This window comes from Cydia splendana, chromosome 8 (assembly GCF_910591565.1).
Source record: "Cydia splendana chromosome 8, ilCydSple1.2, whole genome shotgun sequence".
In the NCBI taxonomy this organism is placed as follows: domain Eukaryota; kingdom Metazoa; phylum Arthropoda; class Insecta; order Lepidoptera; family Tortricidae; genus Cydia; species Cydia splendana.
Window position 1 is genome coordinate 8870762 of NC_085967.1, and position 25374 is coordinate 8896135.

General features: G+C 38.1%; 2 protein-coding genes across 3 annotated transcripts in view; one reads left to right on the forward strand and one right to left on the reverse strand.

The window, feature by feature from the left end:
- The window catches only part of LOC134792786 (BMP-binding endothelial regulator protein), a 61977-nt gene extending 53598 nt beyond the window's left edge, over positions 1 to 8379 (forward strand). Inside the window, exons 5-8 of the mRNA XM_063764126.1 lie at positions 2042 to 2251; positions 3129 to 3373; positions 4927 to 6066; positions 6619 to 8379. Of these exons, the coding sequence (XP_063620196.1) occupies positions 2042 to 2251; positions 3129 to 3373; positions 4927 to 6012 (1541 nt within the window). The 3' untranslated portion in view covers positions 6013 to 6066; positions 6619 to 8379. The remainder of the gene's footprint in view (positions 1 to 2041; positions 2252 to 3128; positions 3374 to 4926; positions 6067 to 6618) is intronic.
- A 1566-nt stretch (positions 8380 to 9945) lies between these two features.
- Positions 9946 to 25037, reverse strand: LOC134792796 (troponin C-like). Of its 2 annotated transcripts, XM_063764145.1 has the most exons (6): positions 24910 to 25037; positions 23582 to 23612; positions 13022 to 13165; positions 11910 to 12029; positions 10752 to 10883; positions 9946 to 10227 (listed from the first exon to the last, which is right to left on the reverse strand). In XM_063764145.1, exons 1-6 carry the CDS (start codon positions 24928 to 24930, stop codon positions 10199 to 10201), a joined length of 477 nt encoding a protein of 158 aa, XP_063620215.1. In that variant the 5' UTR covers positions 24931 to 25037; the 3' UTR covers positions 9946 to 10198. The 2 variants fall into 2 exon arrangements, with proteins under 2 accessions (XP_063620215.1, XP_063620216.1); XM_063764146.1 differs by lacking the exons at positions 23582 to 23612; positions 24910 to 25037 and adding an exon at positions 13254 to 13420.
- Between the last annotated feature and the right edge of the window lie 337 nt (positions 25038 to 25374).

Genomic DNA, 25374 nt, shown 5'->3' on the forward strand with positions numbered 1-25374 from the left:
CCGTTAGTATTTCATCAGTATAAATCTTGTTTGTATAATTAAAACTTAAGTCGAGTCTTACATGAATATAGCGGACTAACGATGAATAGTTAATTGTTTGTGTACAAAAGGACAGCCTACTTTGTGTAGTCATCTCTAGTTTTACGACAGACACTTGAGTGTCTTCCTCCATTGTTAGATTGTGACACGCGCTGACGCAGCGGGCTCGAGCACGCTCTTAGAATTGAGTGTGCGTCGCTATTGAAGCACATTCATCTACTGACATATCCAAACACTTCACGACAGAAGACTGAGGGCGAGCCTAATGAATGCCAAGCGAGGACAAGGCAATCTATTATGTATTCATATTTGTAATTATCTTAAAGAAGGGAAGTGTTACTAATGTACGTACGTGCACTTACACGCGTGGAAAAGTATCGGTGGAGCCTTCAGGGTCCGTTCGCGGCGGTGGGCGCGCCGTGTGCGGCCAGACTCCGTCATTAGGCCCTGATTGATTCATCGTCCAGTCATAGTAATTTATGGACTTTACGCTTTGTCGCAGCCAAGCCGCTGATCCTTTCCATTCTTATTTGCTAAGGAATGGCTTGCGCTTTTGTTTCAAATGTTTATTTTGCTGCCATATAAAAAGCGGCACAATGAAACGCTAAGAGGTGTTTTTTTATTGTATAATTAATTGTATAATATTAAAAGCTTATCTAAAAATTATATCAAGACCGTCCAAATTAACTATTAACGGAAAGGCAAGTATAAACAGCCTCGTATATATACATATATGTAGTTTATAAAAGTTGTCAACTAGCGTTTGGGTACCTACCTAATTTGAACTTAACAAAGTCCCCTTATTATTAAGTATATTTTAAGTCACACGCACCCTCGGCTAAATAGCTACTTCTATACAATTTAAGTTACCTACGCTCTCATTTTAATACGACATGCTTAAATTACTTGAAACTTGGCATGAACATTTACGTACCTAACATAACGGCACCACTTTGCAGCCCGGCAACATCAGGTTTCTTGTAGCCTAGGAGTCCTACTACAAGGATCAGAAGTCAAACTGCGGTCTAACAATTATGCATACGACACTCTTCTAGAGATCCCGATCTAATATGTAAAACTTCTACTAGCTCAAATTTCTTTGTATTACAATATTTAGCAAAGTTAACTAATAGTATCAGACATAGGTTACATGAATGTTACTCTAAGGTCCACTTGCGCCATCCAGGGTTAGCCACTAACTCGGGGTTAACCGGTTAAACCCGGAGTTACCAGTACAATTTAACCCTGTGTTAACGGTTAACTCTGAGTTAGTGGCTAACTTTGGATGGCGAAATAGGGAATATTAGGCAAAGCTCTGCGCAGGTGGCACCACTAGCAAATACAGTAAACAAACCTCATTGACATCATCAATGACACATCATGCGTCACTAGGTCAATCACATGGCCTATCATGAAACACGACAATCGAAAGTTCGGTTCCTGCCTCTCTATCACTCTTGCTTATTCGATCGATAGAGAGGCAGATAAAGAGATTTCGATTTTCGCGTTTCGCGGTAGGCCACCTGTAAACAAACCGCCTTTGTTGCAGTAATATTCCCTATTGGGCCTTAAGCGTTTTGTTCCGAATAACATTTGTGTACCTTTCTGTAATAAATAAAGTCTAGGTATTCATGAGGTTTCTGGATATCTGGATATCCCATAAAAGTCCAGTACTTCTACTATGTAATCGGAAATGTACCTACTTATTTCCAAAACTGGAAGCGTTTGAATAACAGTAGTCGTGAGAATTCGAAGAAAATTACATGATTTTGTAACAGTGAAGGAGGGGAGTATTTTTCCGTGACCCGTGACGTGAGGAATACGTTCATGAAACATTATAAAACTTTCAAGACGACTACACGTGACTGAATAAATGTCCCTACTTGCAAAATGTCCCGTTTCTTTAACATAATGTGAATTTACTGAGTATGTTTAATTTGTTCACAATCAGATAATGGAATGTTGCTGTTCTTTATTCAACCTCGCTTCTCCTCGTTTCCAGAATGCGTGATAAACGGCCAAAGAGTGGGCGAGGGGCGCGACGTGCGCATCCCGGAGGAGCCGTGCCTGTCGTGCCGCTGCGTGCACGGCGCGCTCTCGTGCGCCAAGCGCGCGTGTCCCGTGCTGCCGTGCGCTCCCGCGCAACAACACACGCCGCTCGGCGAGTGCTGCCCCCGCTGCAATGTGCCCACAGTAGACAAGATGCTGCCCAGTAAGTTCATATTCTGTAGAAGCCCTTCTTAAGTACATTTTTGAAGTGAAAACTTCTTTAGCGGCGCTGTGCACTTTTTGTGATGGGGAAAAAATGTTAAACTCGCGACAGGTCACGTGATCGTAAGATTCGTAAGACGCTTACGTTTTACGAATCTTACGGACACGTGACCTGGGGGCCGATTTCTGAATTTCGATCGCTCGATTTCGTCACTAGAAAATCGGTGGAATACGGCGAAATGCAAATTTTTGAAATACGAGCGATCGAAATTTGGAGTCTAGTGGTATTGACCACTCGATTTCAATACTATTAGTAGAATTTAAATGCCTAGTAGTGGAGATATTATTGAACGAAATACTCGAAATCGAGCGGTCTAAATTCAAAAATCGGCCCCCTGATCGAAAAACTGTTACAATGTCATTGAGTTTTCACTTCTGCCGGCACTCCCGGAGTGCAACCCGTTGTTTTTTAATATATTGTATGACCTGTAATACACAGAAGGTGCTAAAGATTCTATAAATTTATTAACTCTAGACAATTATGATCATTAGATTAATAAAATTATGTCTTCTGTTTTTTTTAAATCCTCATATTTAATAGGGGTACATCGCTGTGCGGTACCTTAATATAACATTTTAATGTAATGTAACATCATCCGCAAAAATGCATGGCGATTTTATCAATGAATTCATTCATAATTTTTCCATGCAATTTTGCAGCTCACTGTACATTCAGCTGCAGAGATAACTGATCCCCCCACCTGCATAGATATTTGTTAACAGGGGAGTCAACTATGTAGTATTGTAACTTACATAGGTACAGTCAGCTGCGGACTGACTGTTCCTATGTAAGTTACAATAATATCTTCAAATTCCAGGTCACACTTTCACAAAGCCGTGCATAATCGGCAACAGCCTCCACGCGGACCAGGCGTCGTTCCGCGTGGACCCGTGCACGGACTGCAGGTGTGTGAACGGCACGGTGGTGTGCGCGCGGCACACGTGCCCCGTGCTGACGTGCGGAGCCCGCGCGCGCCCGCCCGCGCCGGGCAAGTGCTGCCCCGAGTGCCCGCAAGTCGAGGAGGCGAAGGCCGCATGTGTTATAGGCGGGAATACTTATCAGGTGGGCACAGCTTCTGCTAGACTTATTTTCTTAATGCGAAAGTTACCATTTTCTAGGTAAGTAATTTGTAATTTAGACAAACAGCATTGTGTCTGACCAGATTACTTTTAGACCAACTAATTTTGATGGCAAGTGAGAACTTGGTTTAGATTTATGTGTTGGGACTTTACAAGCATGACTACGAGTAGGTAGGTGGTGATATCAATTAACATGATATAGTAATAAATTGGGTGCAGGACGACAAAATTGCCCATGGACACTGGACAGTCAGTATCAAATAGACACTGTCGGCCAATGAGGCCAAATATATCCTAACAGGCCTTTGTTATCATAGAAATAAAGATGTGTTTCGATACGTTTGGCCATTTGATGCTGACTGGCTAACAAATAAAAAGCACAGTTATAGTATACTAGTAGTTCGCCCCGAACTGAGAACTCGCGGTTAACCAAAAATTATATAGCGATTGACTTTGTTGCACCTACTTAGGTACTCGTATAGTGCGACATAAAATAATAGAAAATAAATGAGGGCGCCACTTTCTACGTAACTGTCACATTTTTGACGTAAAATGCTTACTCATGGCAACAATTTAGTATGGATATTTTTGAGTTCCATTTTATTTAATTTCTACTATTTTATGTCGCTCTATAGGCGGCAATGGATCAAAGATCGCGTGGATTTATTGCAAAGTCTGTGGAGCCCTTAACTGATAGATTTAAGCAAAGAGTAGTATGTATAATATAGTTGGCCAAGCAGATCTTGTCAGTAGAAAAAATGTAGGCGCGAAGGGATATGGTCTCATAGAAAATTTGAGTTTCGCGCCTTTTTCTACTGACAAGATTTGCTTTTTTGCATCAATTTTGAAGCGCCATTTACAAGTTTAGCGTTAAGTAATATAGATGGCGCTATTTTTTCGAATAAAGGGCTTCGTATACGGCTGTCCCTCCCCTGGATTTAAGTCACCATGTGCACCATAGAGATTAAAATAAACTATATCTGTGCTAAGCCGAAATATTTCCTGTCAAATGTCAAATACATATATTATTATGTTTATTCTATTTTATTTTTATCTTGCTAATTATTTCAAAATGGTAAATTTAAAAACGATATTATAAAAGTGTAAGTCGAGCACTTTCATTTGATACTAAACTCGACCATGTTTCTTGCAAAAAAATGACCAGAATAGCACAACCTCTCACAAACAGCTTTTTGGCCTTCTAAGCTCTTCTAGCTCAATAACCCCTTGATCGGGCCTGCTCATAATTTAATGACTAAAATATAATGCCCTCGACTACACGTTTACCCAATTTCATTTAAATTAGAACAAATTTACTTAAGTTATTGAGTATCAAACTGTCTTCTGACAGTTCAGCTTAAAAACATCGAAATGCCGGGACGTGCCGCTAGCCAGCCGCGTGTTCAAAGTCGAATGTAAGAACTTCGCTTCGCTTCGCTTCGCTTTGCTCGCTCGTTCGATTATACAGTAATGTTTTGATCTTGATATTATGTGTGACTTGCCACAATTTATATGAAATTATTATTATTATTTCAGGATGGTGAAACATGGCAGCTTGATGCTTGCAAATCCTGTGAATGCCACGGCGGTGAACCTCGCTGCGCCATGGAGCGCTGCCCCGTCGTGACCTGTCCTCCCGACCAGACGCTGCGGCGCGTGCCGGGACAGTGCTGCGCGCGGTGTGTCGACATCGACGGCATCTGTACCGTCTTCGGGGATCCCCATTACAAGACCTTTGATGGAAAATTCTACAGTTTCCAAGGATCCTGTAAATATCAATTAGTGTCCGACTGCGCAAACGGCTCATTTTCGATAAGAATTTCTAACGACGCTAGGAATACTTCACATTCCTCCTGGACACGCACGGCCACTCTTCGGATAGGGTCTACCAAAATTAATATGGGGAAAAAGATGCGAATCAAAGTAAACGGCAACAGAATCAGCTTGCCCCACAGAGAGAGCGGCGTAGCGGAGATAATCCGCAGCAACGGTTCCGTGCTTTTGAAGGCCAACATCGGAGTGCAAATGTTATGGGACGGAGACGGCTTCTTGGAAGTTACAGTGTCGAGTGTGTATAAAGGAAAATTGTGCGGTTTATGTGGCAATTTTAACTCTATAGCAAAGGACGATATGAGATCGCGCGACGGTAGGATGACGAGCGATGCGTGGGAGTTCGGTTCGTCGTGGCGGGTGGGCGGTCGGCGAGCTTGCTCGCGCCGGCGCGAGCGCCCCGGCCGCTCCCAGTGCCGGCCGCGCCGGCGGGCCAAGGCGCGTCGGCTGTGCCGCGGCTTCGACAAATACGAGGCTTTTACCGAGTGTGCGGCGAAAGTGAATCCTGACAATTATAGGGAGGCGTGTGAATTAGACGCGTGCAATTGTTCTGGCTTTCGTTGCCACTGTGCGGCGTACGGCGCGTACGCGCGCGAGTGCGCGCGGCAAGGCGCGGCGCCGCGGGACTGGCAGCACGAGGCGTGGTGCGCGGGCAGCTCGCCGCCGTGGCTGACGCGCGGACGCGACGCCGCGCGCGCCGCGCCGCCCGACACGGCGCTGATGCTGCCCGGCACCATGCCTAAGCCGGGGTCCGGCCGTCGCCCCCCGCCGCCGATTCTGCATCCTGATTAACTTTGTTAGCGGCTCCGCATCTACTAGTCAAACCTGCCAGTGTGGTGAAGTGAGGTAATTACTTTTCAGTTGTCAACACTTTTATATTTAACTTCAAGGTGTCTTTAAGAAAATTGAATAGATAATCATTTTTGTAAAAGTTTTTACATTAGTTTCTGCCAATTTAGGAATTAAGTTTCCATACCTACATTATGTCTTACCTAAGTTAAGAAAGTCAGAACTTTTAGTTACTTTTCTCATTTAGGTATGTAATTTCTACAGTTGAGATAATTTTGTGTACCTATGTAATTTACATGAAAAAAATAGTTATGTCGCTTAAGGGTACCTAGCATATTCTTATCCGAAATTCATTACGTCATTATGTGTGTGTATACAATGTATATTATGATGAAGTACCTAATGAAATATTAAATACGGTTGCGGGAATCACCTGCAGCTCCTGGATCATCTGGAACTATTTGCAAGTTACAAGTATGAAAGTCATTAGCTTCCTAACCTTCTCATACTGTTTACATAAAGTCTTTCCTAATAATGCGCCATCTACCAGGTTAAAATTTAATTTAAGTATAATATAATCAAATAATATTGTGTATTTTTTGTTTACAGTATTACGAGGACGCAAGAAATAAGATGAATTAGGAAATACACCTCGACAAAGGTGTAAACAACCACCAATGGAATGATGATCTTTCTACAAGAACAGTATTCAATATAACTACTTATTATAAGATGTACGTACATAATATATACTAAATGTCATAGAATAACTTTTGACCGTCTATATACAGCTCACTATTGCCTCGCGAACATCAACCAGCATGAAGTGAAATTTGAGACAGGTTTTGGAACTAAATTCCCCTTTAGACATTCAGTTAACTCATTCCATTATTTTAAGACCCACGATCAACAATCGTAAGTTAAATCGCGAAAATGATCGTGATTGATCAGACATCGTAGATTTTGTAGACTTTTGAGCGCAGCGTCGAAATTGGGTTAAAATAATCAATTTTGAGGTCAATCATGGTTCAGCTTAGAGTTCACATTGAATACCTCGATTTTCTTATTGAGATATTGTTATATTACACAACAATAAAAATCCTACAAAATCTACGATATATGGTAATGATTGAGTATCTATTGGTGATTCTCTATTTAATTTGGAAGGAACGCTGGTTGTTATTTAAATGCTGTCGCTTTAAATTTGTAGCAATTCATTAAACTCATGTAATGCTTACTTAGCGTATCTAAAATGTGATAATTGATTATGACTTGTGTTATGGAAGTGCGTTCGGTAAAGTAAAGTTCAAATTGCGATCTCATCAGTACCTAGTTGTTTACAAAAACTTAGTTAACATATTTATCCGAAGCCAAGAAGCTATGAGATTGAAAGTAATCTACATAAAACCCTGAAAGTAGTAACAGATTCGTTCGTGTAGTTAAATATTGTTTTAATTAAAGACTCGTTTTAGAGCTTAGTTGTTAAATACGTTACCAATGAATTGTATTCTTGACTTTTAAATCTATGTGTACTTACTTTAGTTTCTGACATGTTCACTTAATGTTAGCTGGTGACAGTACTTTCTATTCTGGAATGATTGAATGTGTGTATTCTACTAGACATTGTACGAGTAGGTAGATGTATTGAGAGATGGCTGAAGTATATCTACTTTTGATTATTTATCCTATAAGGATAAACGCAACCAGCAAAATAAAAGCAGCCAGTGTCTACGTGTCATATTATTGACTAATTTTCTTTTTTAATTGCCTTTGTATAAATGTCTTCTTTATTCTCTTTTTATTTATTACGCGAAATATTTTCTAAAGTATTAGAATTTATTTCAAAAATCACTTCTTATGTTTAATTTCTTCTGTTTTGGCCGCTTTCTGAATGAAAGCCGCCCAAAAGAGTGAATTAAATTTTTTAATTTTAGTGTTTTATTTCAAGGCTTACGTTTTATGTAGGCTCGTAAGTTATTTGAGGATATAATTTAGCTATCTTTATTTCTGACAATTTACTTAAGGTAGGTATTACAAATTATTCCTTCTTTTACAATTATGAATACTTTCTTACGACAACATGCATACTATGATACTATTCTAATCTAAGTATAGTGTAGGTACCTTTTTGGGTAAACTTTACCTACATGCCATAAATTTAATTATTTATTGATATAAAATGGGTCTTGTGTCTTTATTATGGAATTATATGAAAATGTAAAAATGTAATGTCTTTACTGCACAACGTTACTGGTTCTATTTTAAGTACCTACGTAAATATATTATTGGCTCCACTAAGGAACTAATAGTTCACAGTAACTTGTGAGCTTGCGAACAAGGAATAAATAAATAATGCAATTTTGTTGAAAAGCCCTTTTGTTTTATTAACCCAGATCGCCGATGATCGGTGATGTACCTACGTCTGTATGGCGGAGTTAAGTCTACACTTATAGACAAATTTAAAAGAACGAAAAAAAAAGTTAAATTTACTAATTTGAAATTACCTTACGTCCTGTAATGTTTTTTTTTTTGCGTGCCTCTATATTTGTCCATGAGTATATTTAAATTCTACCAAAGCGCTATAAAAACTGATTACAGAACCTTTCAGACAAACGTGAGGAGGTAGATTGATGAACAATAAAATAAAAATAAATAATTTATATCATACCTACATTCATTATTAAATAGTCAAAATTGAATAATTTTTCGAACATTTTTTTCTGCTCTATACAAGCACTATCGAGGTTTGAACCAGGGATGTTGCGGATGCAGATTTTTTGACATACGCGGATGCGGATGCGGATATTTAAAGGCTCACATCCGCGGATGCGGATGCGGATGCGGATGTCATGATTAGGTAATTAGAAAACGTCAAATATTACATTTTTTTTATTAAAAAAAAAACGAAACGTTTAGTATTTGAGCAAGAATATAGGTGCGTTATATTTAATAAACAGTAACTTGGCCGACTTTTCTGGATCTAGACGATTTCGTTATAGGTAATGACGAAATTACGTAGCACTTACGCCGCCGCTAAGATGTTCCTTTACCGACTTGTTCGACATCCGCATACGCATAAGCTCCGCATCGATTTTATGCGGATGCGGATGACGATGCGGATGTTGAAATTAATGCGGAAGTTCCGCGGTTGCGGATGCGGATGCGGATGTTCGCAACATCCCTGGTTTGAACCCACGATTTTTGACCATCACCACATATGATGAGATTCATGAGGGAAGTCACTCATTATAAGGTATACAGATGACCATTTTATTACAAACAAATTAGCGGGCCCTTAAAATAACTACTGTGGAAAATAAAACTCATTCGTATATTCCACTGCATATACCGCTACCTTAATAATTACCAATATTTATTAACCTTTTATATGTGGTGGTCTGGCGGTGGTCAAAAATCGTGGGTTCAAACCTCGATAGTGCTGTATAGAGCAGAAAAAAATGTTTTCGGGAAAAAATGCAAAAATATGACCAAAAATTCGTTCAAATCCTTATCATACACAGAAAAGAGGTTAATGTATTTGAGGCGTATATCTAAAATAATATTCTTATTATTATTTCCAATAGAAATTAGACTCCATTAATAGTTTATATAACTCTTTGCGAGTTTGCTTGCTAGAAAGTGGATATTATAAAGCACTTCAAATATATTCATTACCCTCTCTGGCTAGAAGCCAAATTTCCTCAATTTGATGTCATCAAAATTATCTAGGACAATTTGGCGTCCGCTTTAAAAACACGGGATTCATTATTTTTATCTTGAGCACAAATCTTCACGCGAATTATAATAAATATTTCTCAACTCAAATGATATTTTTAAATTATTTTGAAACATTTCGTGTAATAAGTATATAATCAGCGGTGACAAGATATAAACCAGCGTCTTATGACTCATTCGAGCTAAATAAAAAATAGATAATTAGAATAAAAGATTTATTAATAAGTATATAAACATAGCGCAGTCACACACATCAAATATTACAAGATTATTTTGTACAATACATACATAATACTTTCTTGTTAACCAATGAAGTTTAGGTGTATACTTCCATTTTGCTCCTGTTAGTCCTCTTGTCCAATGTCTCAAGATTCGAAAGCTTGAAGGACCGAAATAAAGATGTAAAGAGATTTCTTATATTAAAGTAAAAGTTTATAGAGAAGGGAGCAGCTGTTTATTCTCCGGTCATCATCTCCATGAATTCTAAAACAAAATAAATTTACTTGAGACAAAGTCTGAAGGTATGTGACATGATGACAGGCTCTCGGCACTGTACATGGATGTTTTCAAAAGGCGCTGACGTTAAAGACAATTACTGTGATCCCAGACACATTTAAAATTTAGCTTGTAAGTGTGGACTGAATGTAGATGTAGTGACAAAAATTTAAAAGGGTATGTTGAGATGGTTTGGACATGTGGAAAGAATGAGTGAAAGAAGGCTAACAAAGAGAGTGTATAAGGGAGAAGTGGAAGTGGGAGTTGGAAGGGGTAGACCTCGGCGGACTTTCTCTGATCAGATCGGGGAAATCCTGAAGAAAGGCCAGGTCAAGAGCACCCTAAACCGGCGAGCGGTGAGGAATGTTATGAAAGTGAAGGAAGCGAAAGAGGTATATATGTCAGGATCGTAGCAAGTGGAAATCCGTGGTCTCTGCCTACCACTCCGGGAAATAGGCGTGATTATATGTATGTATGTATGTAAATTGAATTTTGAAGTCAATCTGACTTACCATCGAAGTCTACGGTACCGCTGCCGTCAGTGTCGATCTCCTGGATGAGTCCCTCGAGCTCCTCCTCGGACAGGGCGTCGTCCAGCTCGCGGAGGATCTCCTTCAAGCTCGACGTGGGAATGTAACCGTTGCCTACAAACAAACAATAATATCATCATTCTCCTGTCCTTGTCCCATTCACTTGGGGTCGGCGCAGCATGTCTTTCTCTTTCACACCTCTCTGTCGCCCGTCATTTCATCATCCACTTGAGTTCGTTTCAACAAACAATAATATATTCATAAGTATATAATCGCGCTGGTTTTCAGCAGGGGCAACAACAAAGATTTCAGGTGCTTGCATTCCTGTCATAACACGGTCGTGTGAAAAAAAAACATAAACACGGTCGTGTACTTAACAATAAAAAAAGTCCTTTGCTGAAAACAGGCGTGCCCCAAGGATCTCCACATTATGTGGTTGAGAGCTCTCCTAACGCCCTGAGATCTCGACCAAATCGCCGGTCCTCGTTGATATTATCTTAAGGGGTCTTTCACAATATGCATGTGTTTAGCGATGTGCTTGCTTCCAAGACGACAACTTAACAGGGTTCGGAAAATCGCAGCTTGCGAGCCGTAGTTCTATTTTCATGATATACCTAGAATGCAAACAAGCAGACGCGCAACGCCAGAAGGGTTGCAAGTGCGTTGCCGGCTTCTATTATAGGAGTACACTATTTTCTTGAAGGCATGAACGTTGTATCGGTCCGAAAATACCCCGATGTGACAACTGAAATCAATGTTTGCGGCTCTTTGGTAGCCCTAAAACTGGTGATTTTTACAGCGGTTAGTCTTTCTTCTTAAAAATTTGCCGACCCCTGATTTAACATGTTGTACATATTAGAGTTTGTTCGGAAAAATAAGAGTCGAGGAATGTATTGGGCCTGTAAGTACATTCCACGACTCTTGTCTTTCCGCACAGACTCTACCGGTACATAGCCGCTACTCAAAAACCTACACACACTTTATCTAAGGTGGTGGTACTAGTGCTCGACATGCTAATGCCCAATAGATGACACCCTGCTGTCACCTCTATTGACAATGACGTACGGTTCAAGATGACATGTATTGGGACCGCGTCGAGTACTAGTACCACCACCTTACTAGTAGGATAAGAAAACCCACCTTCCTTGTCGTACAATCTGAACGCCTCCCTCAACTCTTTTTGCATGGCTTCGGCGTCCTCTTCTACGATGAACTTGGCGGCTAAGGTTACGAATTCACCGAACTCAAGGCGACCAGACTCTGAAAGTAACAGATATTTCTGATGTAAATAAATTTACTTACTCGCTTAATCATTACTTATATCGCTTATCTTCTGTTATCCGGCGTAATATTGTCCTTTTGACCATTGATGCTAAATGATAATATTGATATTATATTAAATTTGGGTCATAGACATCAATTAGTCACACTCATATTCTCCTAATGTTCTGATTGACCCCAGAGGGTAGGTCCTCCTTTTGTATGAACATGTGTATGTGTAATATAATCATTATCAGTTAAACATTGTATACAGGACTGTAAATCTTTTAAAAAAATCTTATCGCCCGCTTCTGTGTTCTATATGTTATACTTAGACATAATTATAGTAGTCTACAAAGTTTAATTCTATGCACGATATCAATGTTATCTTATTAATATCTCTGAAAACCAATTTCAAGATTACACAGATACAGAAAGAGAGGGAGAGAGAGATAAAAATCTATTTTTGTAACTTCACAAAACAAAATGGAGACTAGCAAGATAAAGTCGGCAGGCAGGTACTAAAATAAACGCTTGGGAGCTTTGAATTGACATACACTACGAGTACATTTGTCATCACGTAATTTGCAATACAGTCGACTATTATACTTTTAATTTCAGAACGAAAGTAGTCAAAAGTTTACACATTAAAATATAATAATCGTCAACTAAAAGTTTAAAATAACATGTACCATATTAAAATCATTAACGTTTGTTAGAATTTCAAAAGTCGCTCTTGCATTTTCGATAAAATTTATCCATCGCGGATTTGAAAGGCGAAAATTCCATTAAGCAAATATTTTGAGGAAATTATTTATCTCTCTTTTTAAACAAATACCTAATAAGAAATGCCTTTAGGTAGGTATTAAATAAGCAATTATTCATGAAATAAGCAAGTAAACCTCGGCTGCAATAATAATTTGGTATTAGGTACCTCTACATATCTATCTGCAGGTGGACAAAACACTAATTATTATTTTCACGATACTTACTGTCAGCGTCGACTTCTTCAATGAGCTCTTCAAGGATGGATTTATTGAAGGGCTGACCCATCATCCTGAGGATGTCGGCGACGAAGTCGCAGGGAATGCTGCCCGAGCGGTTGTGGTCGAAGCCATCGAAGGCCTTGCGAAGGACTGGAATCAACAACACCAACTTTAAAACTAAGAACTTATTACGTAACTAAACCCCTAAACGTGTCTATGAGCTTTTCTGGCTGCGTACCTTCGATATTCAAATTATGATGGGCCATATTAAGGAGAGTGAATTAAAATGTACACCACTTTTAAATATTTTCAGTCCCTTAGTTACACAAATGCAATTTGGAGAGCAGTAGGAGATGCAGTTGTCGATGTTGCACTGGCAATAAAAAGAGCCAAACTGATCGTTCAACGGAGTGTGTTAGGATTAGGACAGCAGTTCAATGCTCTGAGATGCACCTAGTGCGAATAAGTTGTGCAATGCAGCTATTTCTGTGCAGCAACGTGGTGCATCGCCGGCGCGGTCGTATAGCTCGTATGTAGGCCGACAATAAATAACAAACAAACCACAAAGTCCACATGTATCCTAATAACATATATTATTTTGTAGATCATGAAAAATATAGTCCCCCTTTCACGTCAAAACATCACAGTGTAAATTCTTAATGTTCAAATCATCCGATATTACGACGATTAAGCGTCCGGTAGATTATTTTATGAAGTAATAAAATTTTCTTGGTAGTTTTCTGGAATTTGCTGTATTTTTAAGCGTGCGTCATTAATTTATAAAAACATGATGTTCATAAGACCGAAATAAACAGCTTTAATGATGAGCTTTAACAGCTTTAATGATGAGCTTGATAGATAAACGGACTGCATAAAATATTGACGATACATGTTTGAACACAAAGTGAGAAAATATCAAAAACATAATTTGTTATGTATTACTTGTAAGGTTAAATCGTATCGTTACCTAATGACAAGAAGTTGCGTTGTGGAGTTTTAAATGAATTTAGTTTAATTTGAAAGGAATTTAGTCGAGAAATTGCAACCATAATTTAAGAAAAATACATAGACTCTATACTATACGACTTGTACTTGTATATAATTTATCGCGACGCATGATGTGTTACAAAAATAAATGTAGATTTGCGTCAGGAACATCTGCATTGATGTAACATTAAACCTTGCCGGGGGCATATAATGGCACTTTTAACAGTTTCCGCCTCTGCACCACCTAATTACTGACGCAAGACCGTGTTCAATTTGTCGACAGGAGTAATCGGAGTCAAGGCCGTAAAGCGGTCTGAACCATCTGATAAGCATCTTGAACTAATTTTATTTCTCAGTAAAGCGACGCGGAACAAATGTCGCCCCTTCAGCACCGCACAGCTGTCCCACAATATTTTGGCAACAAAAAAGTTTTCAAAACACAATTTTTATTTCTGCCAGCATGTTAATTTTAATCATCAAGACGTCTTGGCAGTTGTCTCAAAGACCCACCCAGTTTTATTGCTATTTTTCCTAGATTTTAGCTGTTTATTAATTACCCACGCACGGGACACGCACGAATGTGAAAACTTCGGTTTCGAAATGAGTCCGAGCTTTTACACAATTGTGTCTGCTTTTAATTAATCTGTTGGCAAGAAAGCTTCCTGAATAATAAATCTTTCCCATTTCTTTTATCTATTTGACATAATTTTAATTTTAGAATGTCGAAGCCAGTTTGGTAAACAATAATTATGGACCTATTACAGTTAATTTGCGAAGATTTACGTAATTAATGAGAATATAAATGCAACTTTGTTTTTCTTGGCTCGTATTTGCCTGTTAAGTTGTCAGAAGTTTATTATTAATGGTCTTACAAACTTGTTGGTGTGTTTCTTTTTAATTTAAACAGGACTTCAGCGTGACAACCGCAATATTCCACAGGTTACGCTGAGCGCTTACCATCAGGCTGGCAGTAAGGAGTATTTTCATCAACATTGTATAAATTTTAAAAAGTTTATGAAATCACCGTTTCAAGCTACTCTCTTTTTTTGTAATAGCAAATAGACGTTACTTTATAACCATGAAAATAGTTATTTGTTTTACAAGGGGGCAAAGTTGTTGTTTAACTGCTCGTGCTAATATTGATACCCGAGCAAGCGAAAGATTCCAAAATTGAACCACGAGCATAGCGAGTGGTTCGAAAAATGGAATCTTGAGCGTTGCGAGGGTTTCAAAGCACGAGGGTTAAACAAAACTTGCCCCCGAGTGAAACACAAAATTTTTCACCACACCAACCTGAAGCAAATGTAAAATATCAAACAAAATCAAACCAAATCAAATCCAAATGAATGTAATTAAAAATTTATCATCCAAAATCATCATTTAAAAGTCATTTCTACCAGCAAACATAAGAAACCAACTCAAAATTTGCATTTGATTACTTTGTCTCACATGTGAATAAAATGCAACTTTGCTATCAGTTTTTAAAGTGCAAAGTAAGCCTTTCCGAGCTGGTGTGGTGAAAATATCTTTGGAAGTATCCAAAAGTATCTGGCCCTCTGGCCGTTTGTTTACAAGAGCGAATATATTTGTCGGGTGACTCAGCGAATAAGAGCATGATTTGTAATTGAACAGCGATTTGTGTGTTTGGCTTACATTCATTTAATATTTAGCGGCAGACCCGCATGATTTGTGCCTCTTGGCAAATATCTGTAAACTGACAGTCACTTACAGCATATTAGTGGAAAATAAATGAACCACGTATGAATGAATGAATCAGGTGAGAATCTATTTTTACCTACGGCGTATGAACTTTCACGTGATTTAGTACCTCAATGTAAATTAATTCATGTTTTTATACTAGTTGCAAACAAGCGCACAGCTTACCGGATAATAAACTAACACAGTAGTATACGCAATGTTTTTTTTAAATTAAGTAACTTTCTCAAAGACATGGCCACTGTATGGCCACTTGCAGTTTCAAAGGTGTCACGTATACGTTGACTATGTAAATGTATTGGCAGCTAAATGAAAAATGTAGGTTATTTGCTGTCCCCACAGTGTATCCTCAGGAGAGGAGGCCTGTTGTAAGATAATACATAAATATAGGAACGTTTTGTGTAAATAAGGCCTGTTTGGATATCATAGATTGTCAGGTCGTCATGACATTTGAATAGATTTATGAAAAAACGGACATAATATAGATTGTAGATATACATATAGCTATGTCACTGCTGTCATTGTCGCGGGTTAAATCGGCCCGTGTGTGTTTGTATTTATAAACCGTTAAACGAATGTCAATCAGCTATTAACGATCTAGAAGTTTCAATTGGATCAATTGTGCATGTTCTCAATCTCGATATGGGACGGTTATAATCGATTGCGATTAGTAACAGAAATAGAGCCGTAGCGAACATAAAACAATGGCGGTGTGTAGTTTATTTTAAGTAAACAACGAGAGTACAGTCAGCATCAAAAGTAGCGTATCAGACTAACGAATAAGAAGAAGACAGAACAATTACCCCCTTATTAAATATAAAACTTTATGGGCCTGATTTAGTTTTATTATGTTTTATCCGATGCGGTGGTGGTCGCGTAGATATGACGCCCGACTTTCAATCCGGAGGTTTACCACTAGCTTTTCGGTGAAGGAAAACATCGTAAGGAAACCTGCATACATCTGCGTAGAAATTCAAAGGTGTATGTGAAGTCCCCAATCCGCATTGGGGACTATATCCCAAGCCCTCTCGCGCATGAGAGGAGGCCTGTGCCCTGCAGTGGGACGTATATAGGCTGAATTATTATTTGTATCTCCGTTACAAACTCTCGGGTTTTCAAGCCCGGTCATATTTTGTAAGGCGTGCGTGGGCATATATAGATCCAACGTGACACGCAGAGGCCGTTTGGAGAGCTTTATTGTCATATAGAACGCCTGCTGGAACCCATTTACGGGTACATACATACAGAGCTGGGCACCGTTAATCAAAAAGTTAACTTCGTTAATCGTTAATCCGTTAAATAAAAAGTTAACTTCGTTAAACGTTAAAACGTTACTTTTCAAAAGTTTTAACGGAAGTTAAAGTTAATCGTTAATCGTTAACTCGAAATCGTAAATATACGCAATAGGAAATAAAATAGACTAGTAGAAATAATCATACGTTTTGATTTTTAGTAAACACTAATATACTAATTAACATTAGTAGTAGTCAGTAGTACAAGCGCGCGACGATTCGCGCTATGTAAAGTTGCACCGCATACAAACCTAACGCAAACTAGTCGAAACGTGATCGGCGCGGCGCGGCAGCGCGCGGCCTTGGTGTGAGTAGGTACTTAGGTATTAACGATTAACGGACTTAAGGAAAGTTAACGGAAGTTAACAAGTCCGTTACAGGTTTTTAAAGTTAACTTAAAAGTTAATCCGTTACTCGATAACTTAACTTCGTATTTAACGATTAACGGATTAACGGACTTCTGCCCAGCTATACATATTATTATTATGTTTTATCCCTCTCTTACAAATATATTAGACTGTAACAAATACTTTTGAACGCGAACTGTGGAGCTCTAGAAAAGTATTCCAGGATGGCAGATACTATTGGCGCGTTGTTTTAAGCGCTGTATGAATCGGGGGTAGATCACATTAAACAACTGTATAAGTATAGTTCGTTTTTTTAGCATTAGAAATAAGGTAAACAATCTTGATGTGTCTTTTAATTGAAAAACACATTTTAAAAATAAGTTACGGCAAATATGTAACAATTATGAATCTAATACGATCATTTATATTCTTCTGCTTTCATAAGTAATAGTTATTGATTTTTAAAAAGTGTTTTTCAATTAAAAGACATGTCAGGATCGCTTACCTTCTTTCAAGTTCTTTCTAATGCTAAAAAAAAACGAACTATAAGTGACAATTAAATACTGACATAATAGTTTACCGTATTTCAGTGCAATAAAATTCAACTAATTCTCCAATATCACGACTTTTAAGTTTTAAGTGGTGGGACAGAAAGTTTGCACTGCATGAAATTATTATATTAGCCCTAGCGTGTTAGCAAATTATTGTTGCAGGGTCATGCACTGAATTGCATACATACCGAGTTGGTAGTGCGTATTGGTGGATGACTATCAAATTTATAACTGTACTGATGTGATACTGATTTTCTGGGGGGCAGAAATGGTAATAATTCCTGCCATTGTTTTGGAAACGAATGGATTATACTGATTTTAATACCAACTTTCACAGCCGGGGACGAATTTATCTGTTCCCACTTTGTTTATGTAGTGCAAGAATAAATGGGAATACAGCGAATAAAACTTTATACAAGTTCTATAATCCGGGGTAAAATACAAAAAAAAATGTACAGCGAACGAGAAGCTGAAGTAAAAAAAAACTTTCGTAAAAAGTTCACAGTTTTTTTTTCGTAATCAAAACCACAAGTTAGATTAAACAATGACGATACGCTGAATCCGATTCTCTAGTTGGCCTTGCTCCAATCGTGTCGCCATGCCGCCCGCCCAAACAAACTTACATTTATTATCATTTCGTACGGCATTCAGATTTATTAAATTTAATAATTATTATTATTAATTCCGCTCCTACAGGTCTCATTGCAAGTTCCATTTTATGCACAAGATGGATTTGGCTATAGTTAGTCTAGCTTTTTAAAATTTGTATGTCGGTTTTGTTTCTGTAAAATTATTTACTTTCATAAATGTCCAAAACAAAATTGCCACGATTTCTTTAAATTCTTAAATGAAATTCTAATTTGTTAATATAACGACCTATTTATTGGCGAAGCAAAATAAACAAATGAACCCATCTGGGATAGATTAGACACATATGTATACATATATATTATGTATCTCTTTGACGTAATCGCTGTTAAATCCTATCTAACTAGATACGATATCGTTTTACAAGATCAATATTTGGCATAAGTGCCTAGGCATGTAGTCTTTAACTTTTCTCATTGACGTGTTAGGCTTGCGTACAGCGTACCTGGTGAAAATCATACCTACATAAAAAATTTGGCTATTGATATGCTTAAAAAAAACTAGACTTACCTACGTAAAAACGATTTAAGTCGACCCTAAATTGAAGTTTATTGATCTTAAAAGTCTCGGTTTTACTCTGTATCTTTTAAAAAATAGTTGCAATAAATTTATCAGGTCACGCTTACAAGGTGAATGGATGGTTATTTCGAGATGGTTCATTAAGGCCGGAACATATTTGAAACTGTATACACTTACGGCTCGATTCGGAAAATGAATTAGATTTCTACTAGACTTCAACAAGTTACTATACGGATAATTTAAAGATATTTATCTTGTAAGATATATCAAATTTGACGTTTCCGCGATTCTGGAGGTCCTGAACGATTTCGACAAATTATGACTTAGATATCCAAGTCACAGTCATCTAGTCGATATCTAATGTAGATCTAGTTGATCTCTAAATCGTCTCAAGAGCTTGTGATTATCTCGAAATCCGAATAGGCCTGTTAGAAACAATTATAAAGTGAAAGTTTTTGTAAAACTGGCTGCAATTCCAGATGTTTGCAGTTTTCATCAACAACTATGTTTTGCATGAAAATAAGACCCTGTTTATAGTTCCATAATTCTTAGTTATAAATTGAAGGAATACGCCGTATTAAATCACCTTGGGTCCGAGATGCAGTCGGGTTTTATTATTGTGCAAGAGCATAAATCGTGTTGTTTGAGCATGAAAATAGGTCTTAGTATTGTAATTAAACAAGTAAGCGACTCATTCACCTATTCTAGATGCGTCGCCAACATTATAGGTATTGCGGGTAGCTAAATCATTTTTAACCGACTTCAATTTCATAGAAGGAGGAGGTTCTGTATTCGGTTGTGGCTATATTTTTTTTTTTTTTTTCTATGTACGTTCACCGATTACTCCGACATCCGTAGTCCAATTTGAGTAATTCTTTTTTTGTTTGAAAGGAGCTACCTCCGAGTTGGTCCCATTTTAATTTGGTTCTGTTCTGATGATGGGATCCATGAGGAATTGAGAGAACTCCTCAATTTTTAAAGGCACATGCATGGTGTTTTGGGCGTTTTCTTAAGCAACTCGAGCATTTTCTCCCGAAAACCACTAATTTGATGAAGTAGACCTGATGATGATGATTATTTTGATGATAATGATGATGATTTCTTTAAATGTAAGTATGTTCACCGATTACTCCGGCACCTGTGATCCGATTTGAGTAATTCTTTTTTTGTTTGGAAGAAGTTACCTCCAAGGTGTTTCCGTATTATTTTTGGTTCTGGTCTGATGATGGAATCCATGAGGAATTGAGGGAACTCCTCAATTTTTAAAGGCACGTGTTAAGTGATTTCGGGGTTTTCTAAAGTAACTCGAGCATTTGCTTCCGAAAACCACCAATTTGATTTACTGCAACTGTAGCCTTACCACGAGTTTGACATTGACATATTCGCTAACGTCTTATGCATCTAAATGTAACTTTTTATGCATCTCGCTCACACTAAGGTTAGTACGAGCGAGATGCATAGGAAGTAAGTTACACACATGCTAGCGAATATATCAATGTCAAACTCGTGGTAAGCTGGTAAGGCTACTGATCGGGGGTTAGGGTTAGGAGTTAAGGGGTCAGAGATTAACGGGTCGGGGAATGGCGGTTGAAGGGTTGCTGGTTCAGGATCGAGGGGTTCCTGGATCAGGGGTTGATGTGCTGTGAGGTTGAGTGATCGGGGGGCTGAGGGATTGGGTCAGTGGCGGGGCGGGCGGATGGATTTAGTTGACAGGAATTATAATTTCCCAGACGGACTCGAGAAAATTCCTGGTTCAAGGTCGAGGGGTTCCTGGATCAGGGGTTGATGCGCTGTGAGGTTGAATGATCGGGGCGTTGAGGGATTGGGCCAGTGGCGGGGCGGAGGATGGATTTAGTGTAGTAGTGACAGGAATTATAATTTCCCAGACGGACTCCAGAAAATTCCTGATTACATACATATTTATTAAAATAATAGGTACACGAATTTAGTGTTAAACATGATCTTGTTTTTCATTCATGCGTCGCGCTCTTAACAATGCGTTAAAACTAAAAATGGAAAAATAAAAACTTTTTACAAAAAAAAGCAAACCGACTTCAAAAAGGATGAAATAAAATATTATCCTTTTTGAAGTCTATGCGTTACCAACTGATATGTTTGAAGTCGGTGCCAAGCCAAGTAGTAACAATACCAGTCAAAATAATCAGCTTTATGGCTATAAATCCCATTAGAACTGCACTAATAACTATTACAAATGTGTAAGTAATTTTGTCTGCCTCTTTGTCGCCTTTTCAAGGCTAAACAACTAAACCGCTTTAGGTGAAATTTGGCAAGAAGGTAAATTTCTTAAATTGTTTTATATTTTGAATTGTAGTCCTCTGGATAAGGGACGGGAAATTACTCAGTCCCAATCTCACACTTGCGTGTTATAGACTGTTCGAGCATTAGTAAGAAATGCTCTTTAAAAAATACGACAAAAAAAAATGCATTGGATTTCCACTAATGTGCCGGCAAACATGGTACAGACTGCGCCAAGAAGGTTTGATCGTGTGTTCTGAGGTGTGTTCTTAAGCCTCCTCCACACTCGTGCGCGAATCGCGGCGCAAAGCCGCGAACGCGAGTCCTGAACGCAGACCTGCGAAATCGACTCCACACTCGCGTTCGCGGCTTCGCCCGCGATTCACGCGCATAGTCTGGAGGGGGCTTTAGATACAATCGACGTCAAAGATATATTTACACTTTTGCACCTTACTCCTTTGTAATAAGGCGAAAAGTGTAAACATATTTTTAACGTCGACTGTACCTACAGAAAGTACGTTCATTGTCGTCGTGTAAGGCAATCCAACGTAGGTACATCCTTATCGAATCGCACCAAAATCATGGTATGCTTCAAAATTTGGCTTGGCACCGACTTCAAACATATCAGTTGGTAACGCATAGACTTCAAAAAGGATAATATTTTATTTCATCCTTTTTGAAGTCGGTTTGCTTTTTTTTGTAAAAAGTTTTTATTAGTATTTAATGTTCCCTTGTAAACCTATATTATGGAACATTATTGATGGACGCTGGAAAGGAAACATGTTTAGCTTAACTTTGTTTTTTTAATATTTTTCTTCTCACTCTGTAATTTATTTTGGAAAAGGCATATTTTACCTAGTATAATGTGTAAATACAAAGTCTTTAATTGCTCTTCGGTCGGTGCAGGTCTTTCCAATCTCTCCTACATATTTAATGTTCCTTCGCCTCGTAGTTTTACATTCGTATCCGTTTATTTATTTGATCCATGTCACTTTTACATCAGAATTAAAATTTAGTCTTTAAAGCAAAATGGAGGTTCAGTTTATGTTAATGTCGTCTCAAATTATGCAATTGTACCTATAGGTAATCATATTTTTTGCAATATCCATTTACTCGTAGTCTTAGCTTAAGCTTCATGAGAATTAAAACAAAATGTGATTAAAATTAATATTTTAAGCGTCAGTTTTATGTTACCTACTCATAAAGTAAGTATTTCAACGATAGGTATATACTCGTAAATAACTCATCTTTATCCAAATGATCAAACATCTCTCACCGTGCATAATTATGTACAGGGTTGGGCAGATTAAGTGTCCTAGTTTTGTACTACCATTTTACTTAAATATAGCGCAACTTTTTTAACTATTTTTTTTTTTTATTAATCGAGAATTTATGCGTCTTTATGATTTTTAGACGTCAGCTTGATATCTATTGTTATCAACATGGACGCGGAACGCCAGCTCGTTGTAAATTTATACAAGCAAAAATTCCGAACGTGCAAGATATTATTTTTTCCGACGAAAAAATGTTTCAATTGCAAGAAAGCCACAATCAACAAAATTATCGCGTTTAAGGGATATTCCAGTAGACAAATTAGCCGTACAGCGGTTTCAAAGCGTTCGTCGGCTGTCATGGTATGGGGTGCCATATCACCTAGGGGCAAACTACCACTTCTGTTCATTGACCGGGGAGTAAAAATTAACTACGACTATTATATTCAGAACGTGTTGCAGGGTCATATGCTAGAAAATATCCGAAAGTTGTTTGGGGGTGACTATTATTGCTTTCAACAAGACAGTGCCCCGTCTCACAAAGCTAAACGTACACAAGATTGGTGTCGAACAAATTTGACAGATTTTATACCGTGGCAAGAATGGCTTGCATCTTCACCAGACTTGAATCCGTTGGACTTTTCTATATGGGGATACATGCTCAGCAGGATTGGCAGCACACAGGGAATTAATTTAAATTCATTCAATCATCGGTTGGTCAAGATATGTGACGATATACCAGATGAGGTAGTGCGTGCCGCGTGCAACTCATTCTATGGTAGAATTATGCGTAAAGTTATACAGGTTAAAGGAGGGCGATTTGAGCTAATGAATTATTTTTTTAAATATAGAGTATGCTTAAAATAAAAACAAGTTTAATATTCAGATTTGAAGCTTTGTTTTAATTTTATGGTTATTTAAAACTAGGACACTTAATCTGCCCAACCCTGTAAATATGTAAAATTATTTTGATACTTACCGGCAATCTGTTCCGGAGGGAGCTCGTCCGCCTGTAATATGAATATATCTATGTATAATGTGAAATGTAGGTTATATACATTGCAAAAGTTTTTTTAGAAAAAATGAAAATTAGATTAAGAATTTAAGAGTTAGACTAGTTATATCACAGAGATACTTCTAGCGTGATTGATAACACTACTTAATGTCGAATTATTGTTATTATGATAAGTTTGCCATAATTTAGATTGTATCACAATATACTCGCACGCCAGGCTGAATTAGCCAATAAAGTAGTTGCATGTCTAGTTATGACTAATGATCATTTTCAAACCGGTGTTTGCACTCGGTCTGGTAACGGTGTGTTTATCACCGTTCGGTTAGTGGTTTCACACCGTACGTATGTGGGGTACATGTGCATGTTGCACTCAATGGATATTTCTTGATATCTAGATCTAGTTCAGTTGCAAGGGGCTGTGGCCTGACAGAATGAGTAGTACAAAATGAGAGGGACTAAATTTAATAATAAAATGAAAAAAAACCTTAGGTCGTTATTCGAACAACCAAATTTCCATAATGTATTAGATATTTGGACCCGTTCTGTTTTGCTTTTGAGGAATTACTTTAGGTAAAACAACAATTTACATTAATTCATCGTAACCTCAGGTCTGTAACTATTCGACTAATATGACTGCCCGTTCCAAATGCAAAGGGCAATAAAATTATTTTATGTGTTATTGGAACAAAAATAGTTTAATAGACGATCAACTCGCGAAATCTCTGTTTATTTTTTTAGATTATAATTTATACGAACGAGTTATAATGACGTCAAAACGTTGAGTTATAAAAGTAGTGGATGTGTGGTGTGTGGGTTATTATGTATGTAAATTATGTTCATGTAACTGATATGCCTACTATTCATCGGAGTATATCACGAGTACTATAATTATAATTTAGTTCTAAATGGATTACAGCAAAATAAGAATAACCTGCTATTTAAAAAGTTGAAAAAAGTAGGACAAGCGTTAAACGGTCAAAATCATATTCTCCAATACAAGCCAGAGTATCAAAAGAAAACAAGAAAGCTGGTGAAACAATATTTCAGCCGTCGTTTCAGCAGGTGTCTCATGTCATCGCCGCACTTTCGTCCACATACGTCACGCTTACAGGGCGAGTGACAGCTCCTGTTAGCTACCACTCATGCGCATCCACAAGATCCAAGGCGATTATTTACACTTTCCAGAATAAAAATAAATGCAATGTTTGAATAAACAGAAAACACCTATAGAGTTTATATTTAATTAATTTGTGTTTTTTATACTTGATTTGTTAAACACAGAGAACACGTACCCAGTCTTCTGTGTTTACCATGTTTGCAGATCACTTGTTACCACTTTGAGACGCACAACACGACTGGCCGCGGTTTCTCAGCTTCCAGCGTTCAGGGTTATTTCTGCTGCCCCGCAAGTTTGTGTGGCTTTTCATGAGCGGGGCGCGGGGCCCCTCCGTGAATCCTCCCCGGCTTCCTGCGCCAGCGACCAATGGCGGGCGTCCCAAACGGCAGGATGCTGACGTATTTTTAGTCAGAAACGTGAAAGGAAAAACGTAAACAAGCGGAGCGTGTACTCGGGAAAAAGGTATAATTTTCCGTCCGCACCACGACCCCGCCCGCTGGGTCATTAAGCGTGCAACTGGCTGTAATCGTGAAGTCATTTTTTGAAACAATAAGAGTGTGGGGTCATTGGAAGCGAATTTCGTAAAATATGTTACTACTTTCTTTTATCAGTAACGTGTATGAACAAAGAATAATTATAT

Coding starts and splice junctions, on each gene's coding strand:
- LOC134792796 (XM_063764145.1), bottom strand. CDS start 24,930: ATGGTAAACACAGAAGACTGG. Junction 13,166..23,581: donor CCCTCCGGAACAGATTGCCG/GTAAGTATCAAA, acceptor TGTTGATTCCAG/TCCTTCGCAAGGCCTTCGAT. Junction 10,884..11,909: donor CAGATTGTACGACAAGGAAG/GTGGGTTTTCTT, acceptor GTTTGTTTGTAG/GCAACGGTTACATTCCCACG.